Source organism: Xenopus laevis, chromosome 1L, assembly GCF_017654675.1.
Source record: "Xenopus laevis strain J_2021 chromosome 1L, Xenopus_laevis_v10.1, whole genome shotgun sequence".
NCBI lineage: Eukaryota > Metazoa > Chordata > Amphibia > Anura > Pipidae > Xenopus > Xenopus laevis.
Genome location: NC_054371.1, coordinates 151,585,925 through 151,595,431, shown reverse-complemented (window position 1 = coordinate 151,595,431; position 9,507 = coordinate 151,585,925). Strand labels below are relative to the sequence as shown.

At 37.9% G+C, this 9,507-nt stretch overlaps 1 protein-coding gene across 1 annotated transcript in view; it reads left to right on the top strand.

Moving 5' to 3' along the window:
• acin1.L (apoptotic chromatin condensation inducer 1 L homeolog) overlaps nt 1-9,507 on the top strand; it is a 52,726-nt gene that overhangs the window by 1,248 nt on the left and 41,971 nt on the right. The window contains exons 2-3 of the mRNA XM_018259573.2: nt 5,090-5,155; nt 7,796-7,907. Coding sequence (XP_018115062.1) covers nt 5,090-5,155; nt 7,796-7,907 — 178 coding nt within the window. The remainder of the gene's footprint in view (nt 1-5,089; nt 5,156-7,795; nt 7,908-9,507) is intronic.

Sequence of the window (9,507 nt, the reverse complement as noted above, 5' to 3'; positions counted from 1 at the left end):
TTTGCAATATGGTAGTGACACAACTTAACTGCCTCAGGAGGAGATCCTTCTAGTCACCGGTATCCTTCTATGAAGGACATCAAGACATTTTGTGAAATGTTTCTTCATATATTTGAAGTATTTTCGAAGCGTCCAACTACAGCAAAGGCAGCCATCACTAGAGATGGGAGTTTTTCTGTCGCTTTTAGCATGAAATGACAATGTTCTTAGGTGGTCACACCCTCATTGCACCCCTACTCTATCATTTAAAATTGTTTAGTGCTGCACCTGGTTATAGCGCTTTTCTTCCTGTTTCAGATGGATACTCTTCTTTTTGTGCTATTTTCACCTACAATTCAACTTCTTTTTTTTTTTTAAAAAAAACAGATGCATAGATAACTTTTGCTATTAATTTGCATTTATATTTCTATTGTTGAATGTGTTTTGTCATATAGACACTATGTGCTCTTAAAATCACATGATTGTCCATAGTGAAATATATATATATATATATATATATATATATATATATATATATATATATATATATATATAGAATGGTAATAGTATTTTGTTAGTGTCTTATCATGGAAGTACTCTTCTAGATGCTTTTAATCATGTTTGTGTATCAATTATCGTCAGACTAGGCTTTGGAGATATTGCTGTTCATCTAAAAACAATCTGTATATTATTCTTAAATTGGCCATAGATCCAAAGGTCCGATTGTATGAACCATCGTACGATCGGACTTTGCCATCTCCCGACCCGCCACTAACCATTCAGATCAAATAAAGTACAAAAGAGCCGATGTTCTGCCCCTGACAGCAATCATACGAAAGTTATGTCCGACAAAAGGTAGTGACAGTCTCCCTCTGAAAATCGTATGATCGGCAATACATGCAGAGATATTATCGGCAGCCGACAGAAATCTTTTAACCTGTCCGATCGACCAGACGACTGATCTCCGCCAGATGAGAAATGTCAGGACTCTCCACACACGGTCCAAAAATCGTACGAATCCTCAATTCGTACGATTAGATGTTTGCGTCTATGGCCAGCTTTACAAGTGCAATGCATCCATAAAGCACTCTGTGCAGCATATATCTCACTTTGCACCTGCCTTCGGATCAGGAGGCTTTTACCAGAGTTTTGTTTCTATAGTACATGTATTACAGAAAAATGGACATCTTTGATAAAAGAACTCACATTATAAACAGGAAAAAAATGCATATTTTAAAGTTAACCAACACTTTATATGACTGTCTGTATTTTATATTTTAAAGAAAAGTTGGTACGACATAGCTATAATATTTAAGCTTGTGTGTCAAGGCCATACTGTACTGAAACAAAACAGAAGTGGTAACCTCATGATGTGTTGTTTTCTTAAATTTACTTAAGGCACTCTATGAAGGGTTATAGTAACCAAGATAGTTCTCAAAATGGGGCACGCTGAAGTATCCTGCTTTCTTACTTGTGTAAGACTGTTGCATATATAGTCACCTCTTTTTACTTTGTAAAGTGTTTTTTCCAAAACTGGGGGTCAAAGTCATTTAAGATGAGACATAATACTTGATGCCCTTGATACTCTTTGATCTTAAGGACTCCTGTTTGGAGCTGACTTTAGGCATGTACTTAGTGTCCTAATGGAAACTCTTGGCAGCATTTCTCAGCACGTTTCTTAACTGACATTTGCCTGTGTGGTTTATATTCTGCCCTTCAAACGGCAGATGCAAGTCTTTGGATCCTATATTTCTGCAGAGGCAAAATATACAGAGAATGGTGCATAGTGGGCAAAAAAACTCGACACCTTACTACTGCTTTGCCCACTGTTTATAAATGTGCCAGCTTGTTTCAGAAAAAGAACCTGTTGTCAAGCTAGAAGTAGCAGCTACGTGTCACATAACTCTGAACAGCTATATAAATAAAAATAATCCCACACATATACGTTGGGGTCTGATAATAAATGCAGTATATGGCACTGTAGGGGGGGTGACTGGGCCTGGACAAATTAAATAGTTTCCAAAATTTGTGAAAGGGGTGCTTCATTACTGAATAGTTTAACTTAAAGTTATTTTGCAGACTATGGGTTTTAAGATGGGGGGAATTCAGTTACCCAGCTAATTTTTTTAAGAACCAAAATTAGGGTCTTGATTTTAAACTGACAAGTCCATTTTATAGGATCTGTGTCTATATGCCTTTTGCGTGCAGATGTCACAATGACAGCTTCCAGGGACAGACAGAAAAGCCGAAGAGATATTATTTGCGGTTAGTAAAGTTGTGTATGCAGAATAACATTATTGCTTGCCTACACTGACATTAAACAAACTTTCACAAGTAAATTTTCACTCACAGACACACGTTCACCAGTGTGGTGTCCTTGTAAACAAAAGTTTTTAATGAATAAATCATCTGATTTCTCGAACTTTGAATATTTCCACTGTAGAGTTCACCTTCTTGTCTAAAAACCTCGATTCGTACGATCGGATCTTTGCGTCTAAGGCCAGCTTTAGGTCCTTGTCCAAGAAGAACATCATGATCACCTGCTATCTGGGTAGAATCCTGGGTCCCGATGGCCTAATCCTGCCGTAGGCTTGGCTCTACCGCTTAAAGGATAGACACAAATTACAGGAACAACATTTCTCCATTTCTCAGCCGTACTATAACAAGCTCAGTTTGTAGCAAGTAGCAGCAGAATCTTGTGTACACTCTACTTCAATAATAGATATAGTTAGCTCGTTCACTGGATATACATAGCTAAACTAGCTTTTGGATGATACAACCACTTGGGCCAATATCTCAGATATTGTTCCATCAGCCAGGCATTTGAATAGCCTAATTGTACTGTTTCAGATGATCATCCATTTTTAGTCAGTCAACTGTGATGCATTTCATCATCCGTGGACCTTCCAGGGGCCCCACTGTGGCCAGCTTTGCCAGCAACATACTCCAACTAGCATTAAGCATTTTTGGATTCATTTCAACCTCTAAAGTAAGCAGCTGTTTGCAGGAGGGAGCAATTTATATTTGTGATTTAGAATGTTTTGAAATGTAGTTCATGTGTATTTTCAGGAAACTTGTGTTCCTTCCCAGAATTTCTGCTGTTTTGCATACAAATATGTGCAGGGTCTCCTAACGCCGAATGTGCTATTCATGTGGAACCACTTGTGACTGCATATGATGGAATGGAAAATCCTGCATTAGACTGATGATTCCCGATAAGGGTGAACATAGTCTGTGATTGGGATCTACTAAGCATAAACCCTAGCTGTGCATTAAAACAGTGTTTCAGCTTATAGGGCAACAGTTTACAAACGGTGGGCCTGGACCAGTGGCAGGGGAGTCCAGACTGAAGGTTAATTAGGGTGAGATTTGGAGTGAATGCCTATTTCCACCATGGCTGAATGATTAATAAACAAATCTTTTCCAATAAGCGTAACCTTATTTTAAACTGTGTGGTGCCCTGACCACTGCAAATGGAATTTTAAGATAAACTTATATGTGGAACTACTTTCAGGATGGGAATACAGGTATGGGACCAATTATCCAGAATGCTCAAGACCTGGGGTTTTCCGGATAATGGATCTTTCTGTGATATGGATCTTCATACCTTACGTCTACTAAAAAATACGTAAACATAAACCGAATAGGCTGGTTTTGCTTCCAATATGGATGAATTTTATCTTAGTTTGGATCAAGTGCAATATACTGTTTTATTATAACAGTGAAAAAGGGAATACATTTTAAAAATGGAGTCTATGGTAGGTGGCCATTCTATAATTTCTGAGCTTTCTGGAGAACGGGTTTTCAGATAATAGATCCTATATCTGTACTACTTTTGCACGTGAATACAGCCTTGTTAGACCAATATTTATCTTCTCAAAGAAATATGCTTTAGTGGTGTGCAGGCTGGCCTAATACCTTTGAGTCAGGCAGTTTCTGGCGACTCTTTACAACCTGCTTAGCCAGGACCCTGCTGTTCCATCCTGCTCATCTTCAATTATGTCCAATGAAATTCCCTGCTGCTGCATTTAGTTAATCAACTTACGCTAGCCCTTCCTCACCCTAACAGTGTCTGATGGGGGTGGGTTGGGTCAGGCTGGGGTAAATAACCAGCTAACTGGGTTCGGAGAGGAAATGTTGACAATTCGTTGACCTCTCTAGTACAGTAGTTCTTAACCATGTCTCCAGCATTGATATCCTCAGAGCAGCACAGTACAGGCAGTCCCCGGGTTACTTACAAGATTAGGTTTGTTCTTAAATTGAATTTTATGTAAGTTGAAACAAATAGTATATTTACTTATTAAATGCAACAAGACAGATGTTTGTCTTAAGATATTATTTTTACCTTTCTGTGCATATTTATTTTTACCTTTCATTGCTCTACATTAGACAAAACACGCCAGAGGGGATTGGAGCAGGTGGTTTATTAAAGATAAATGCTAATAAAAGTCAAGCAAACCACAGTACAATACTGTAATAGCCTCTTTTTGTAAGTGTGAGTTGTATGTAAGTCGGGTGTATGTAACTTGAGGACTCTCTGTATACAAGAGGGGTCTAAAACCAACATTTGCATTCAGATTTTTTAGAGCGGGAAAAGAAGAACTGGTTAAACTTTCAAACTCTTGGCAGGATATACTCCCTTCACTGCCCCTCTGAGAAGAGACGAAGCACAGCTACTTGTGCGTTCAAGTGATTCTCACGGTGGCCAAAGGAGCAATCTTTGGCCTTGCATTTTCATTGCTGCAAAAAAAAAAAAATGCCTGCCCTTCATTAATAAAGTGGGATTTTTTTGTCATGCCATATGGCCATAGAGTATTTATGCTTACCAGCCCTGTCAAGGTGAGAGGTTGGTCTATATATGACTGTTAAGCTTAAATAAACGAATGCACTCATTTTCTTAGTGTAGCATTTTCATATTTGTCAGTTTAACAGGTAGCTTTGGCATATGGTCCTATTCTCTACTCCACAGTCATTTATATCTGTATATCTTCTTCTACACAAATACATAAGTCTGTACTAATTAAATCTAAAAGAAGTGCAAACTTGCTTATATAGTTTGTGGCCATCTCATTTTTTGATTTTACTCTATTGATTTTTTGTTCTTTTTCAGGCATTGATGCTGGAAAGTCTACAGAAACAATCTACTCCCCATGCTGGTTTTCAGCCAAATTCACAGGTTTGTATATTCTTGTATACTAAAGATTTTCTTAGCTGAGCTTAAATACTTAGGGAATCCCTCTTGTTCCTGTAGTAACTGCTTGAAAAGCCCAAGTAAACAGATTTCCAAAAACCTCATTATTGATGTATGTGGTTGCCAAAATATTGGTTATTATGCGGCCTTCACTAGGTAAAACAGTGGCCTCCCAGTATTTAATAGCAGTCATTGGCCTGCCAACCTGCATTATGAATATTTCAAGACCCAATTGTAATGCCTTAATTTATTCTTTACTGGTGTGTTCCTACCAGCAATTGTAAGTCTGCTATTTCACCACTCTGCAACTTGGCATTAAAATGCTTGCATATTTTCACTGTGCATTCAGCATTCATTTGCACTTATCACAATTCTAGTTCATGGGCAGCAAGAAATCTGCAAACTAGCACTGCCAATCCTTCATCTGTACTTTTTTCATTTCAATATAGGGATATGCATCCATTTTTCAGAAACATAGTTTTCAGATACCATTGCCTTATTTTGGAGCTATTGTCAATAGTGTCATATTAAAACAAACACTCTCGTAACTTGTTTGTTTCTTTTTTATAATAAGACAGCACCTTGTACTTGATATTCACTAAGCTAGCATAAATCCATGTCCATAGTAAAAAATAAAATGATGGTGTTTTTCTAATGATGAAGTGTTTTAGTGGTCTTAAAGAATGGCATTCCTTATTATAAAAAACCCTTTATCTAGAAAATCACAGGTCCCAAGCACTCCAAATAATAGGCCAAATACCTGTGCTGTTCATTGAATCCTTTTGAGTATATTTAGTTTATAGTTTTATATATATTACTATTTATGCTTACATCTTCCCCATGGGCATGCAGTTATCTGTTTTCTTGCTCCTTGGGGAGATAGTATGTGACAAGAGACCCGAATCTAAAACCTTACCAACCAGTAGATTAGCAACAGATGTTTGTGCATTGCAGGGCTAATGATTTCAATGCATATAATAACTACATTCTTTTCAAGTGCGAGAGTTAACAACTAAAACAGAGAGGCAAACATATGTCTATTTTATACCTTCACAAGTGTAACAGTATGTGGGGAGATTTCAGGTATTTTGATTGTGGTAGTTTTAAGTAGTCCAGAAGAACTGTGATCAAAATGCACAAAATCGGCATGGGTGGTCTCACTGTGGTTTATATACAAATATAGAGAAATTAGCACCAGTTCAAATAACAAAATCTAAGATATTTGCCTTCCTTATCTAAAGCTCCCCATAGACGCGACGATTCTTCTTGCCGAACGACCGATTTTAGGGAAGTCCGACCAATCCTTCGAAATTATCGTGCAGTTAGTGGGATTCGAACGATTGTACATCTTACGATTTTTCGGTCGACATCAGGAAATTGATCGGCCATGTCAAAAAAACTTTGTCGGTCCCAGTGCAATCTATCTATGTTTGCAGGGCCAAGCAGGAAGCTCCACTTTGTTTTCCTGGCAAATTGGTCTTTTTAGTTGATGGTCAATTTGTGCGATTGTACGATCGTTCCGAGAAAATCGTGGTCTATGAGCAGCTTAACTTGCAACTGAGTGATCAAAGCTAATTGTTGATTAGTTGATATGGGTTACTATGAATGTGCTTTAAAGGGATACTTTTTTCCCCAAAACGCATCAGTTAATAGTGCTACTCCAGCAGAATTCTGCATTGAAAACCATTTCTCAAAAGAGCAAACAGATTTTTTTATATTTAATTTTGAAATCTGACATGGGGCTAGACATAGTGTCAGTTTGCTAGCTGCCCCTAGTCATGTGACTTGTGCTCTAATAAACTTCAGTCACTCTTTACTGCTGCACTGCAAGTTGAAGTGATATCACCCCCCCCCCCCCAGCAACCCATCAGCAGAGTAATGGGAAGGTAACCAGATAGCAGCTCCCTAACACAAGATAACAGCTGCCTGGTAGATATAAGAACAGCACTCGATAGTAAAATCCAGGTCCCACTTAGACACATTCAGTTTCATTGAGCAGAAAAAGCAACAGCCTGCCAGAAAGCAGTTCCATCCTAAAGTGCTGGCTCTTTCTGAAAGCACATGACCAGGCAAAATGAGCTAAGATGGCTGCCTACACACCAATATTACAACTAAAAAAAAATACACTTGCTGTTTCAGGAATTAAATTTTATATTGTAGAGTGAATTAATCGCAGTGTAAACTGTGTAATTTAGAAATCAAAATTACATCATAAAAATCATTACAGAATCCCTTTAAGTACATCATAGTAGATTCTCTTCTGTTGTAGACTACCTAGAGGTCATAGCGTAAAACATTTAGTATTTTACAACTTTTACTAGATTATGTTTGAGCTATTGCAAGAAACAAATGGCAAACCTCATATTGTAAGAATGATGCCATTTTGCTCCTACATGTGGCAGTGATCAAACGCTTATATTCATCATGGATTGCTTTCTGTTTATATGAATGGGCAGTTTCAGAAGACACCAGTGCAAGATTCTAATTTAAAAGGGTGATACACTGCATAAGTACAGAGCAATTTCACCCTTACTACAAACTCCTTTAAACCCAATGCTCCGCTACAGCAAAATGCCTTATTATATTCCTGCTTTAATAATGGGACACTTTTTTTTCAAATTACAGATGGGGGAGGAGATGGGACAAAACAGCTTTATTAAACAGTATCTAGAGAAGCAACAAGAGTTACTTCGACAGAGACTACAGAAGGAAGCAAGAGAAGCTGCAGAAACTGCAGGTATGATGTACATCTGTATTAAAGGCCTATCTTACATTTTTTTCTGCAGAAATGTCATTGCTACAGGGCAATACCATTTTCAGATATTGTTCTCTACAATGTATGAGAAAACCTAGGGAGTTGTCTATGATATAGAGAGTGTCATGAATGGCCCTGGTTGGCTGGCTACTCCCCTAACTTTTATGATGATAAGCCACATTCTTTTCTGGCTTCTTGTAATGGGATTTTAAACACCATGGCTACGGTCACACTTGGCTTATTCTCTGCCTGAGACACAACTTGGGAAGGTTATGTATACATAAGATAAAATTACTGATCATGGTTTAATTTTTTATCCTTACTAAGGAGCGATGATCTCTTTACCCTGTGTCTCAGGATTGCAGAGGTGGAGTCCATTATACTGGGGATTTAACAGGATATAAAGGAACCGTAACAACAAAAAAGTGTTTTAAAGGAATGACAATATAATGAGCTATTGCTCTGCAATTATAAAACTGGTGTGTTTGCTTCAGAAACATAACTATAGTTTATATAAACAAGCTGCTGTGTAGCCATGGGGCAGTCATTCCAGCACAGGATACACAGTAAACAACAGACAAGTTCTGAAGAATCCCATTGTATACTGCTGAGCTTATCGGTTATCTTCTGTGTATCCTATGCCTTTTCTCCTTTTTCAGCTTTGAATGGCTGCCCCCATGGCTACACAGCAACTTGTTTATATAAACTATTTTAGTCTTTCTGAAGCAAACACACCCGTTTTACCAGTGCAGGGCAACAGTACATTATATTTTCATTACTTTAAAAAAACTTTCATTTTTTTTGGTTTTACTGTTCCTTTAATTCATTAAATTACTTTCGTTCATTGCTCTGAAGCACCAGGATGTTGCAAAATTAAAGTAACTTCATATTCACTGCTTTTCCTGTTTAGTGCAAAAAAAATAACATAAACCAGAGAAGTGTCTTAAAGGGGTTGTTCACCTTTAAATTAACTTTTAGTATGATGTAGATCGTGATATTTTGAGACAATTTGCACTCAGTTTTTCATTTGTTATTATTTGTGGTTTTTGAGTTATTTAGCTTTATATTCAGCAGCCCTCTAGTTTGCAAATTACGCTAGCAACAATGCACTGATTTTAATAAGAGACTAGGAGAGGCACTGAATAGAAAGGTGAGTAATAAAAAGTAGCAATAACAATAACTTTGTAGCCTTACAGAACATTTGTAGCCTTAAGCTGGCCATAGACGCAAAGATCCGATCGTACGAATCAACGTACGATCGGACTTTCCCATCTCCCGACCCTCCACTAACCATTCAGATCAAAGTCTTTACCATTCCGATCAAATAAGAACAGATCACCCAATGTTCTGCCCCTGACAGCAATCGTACAATACTTATGTCTCACAACACTAGTGACAGTCTCCCTCTGAAAATCGTACGATCGGCAATACACGCAGAGATATTATCGGCAGCCGACAGAAATTTTCTAACCTGTCCGATCGACCAAACGACCGATCTCCGACGGACGAAAAATGTCGGGACTCTCCACACATGGTCCGAAAATCGTACGAATCCACGATTCGTTCGATCGGATCTTTGCGT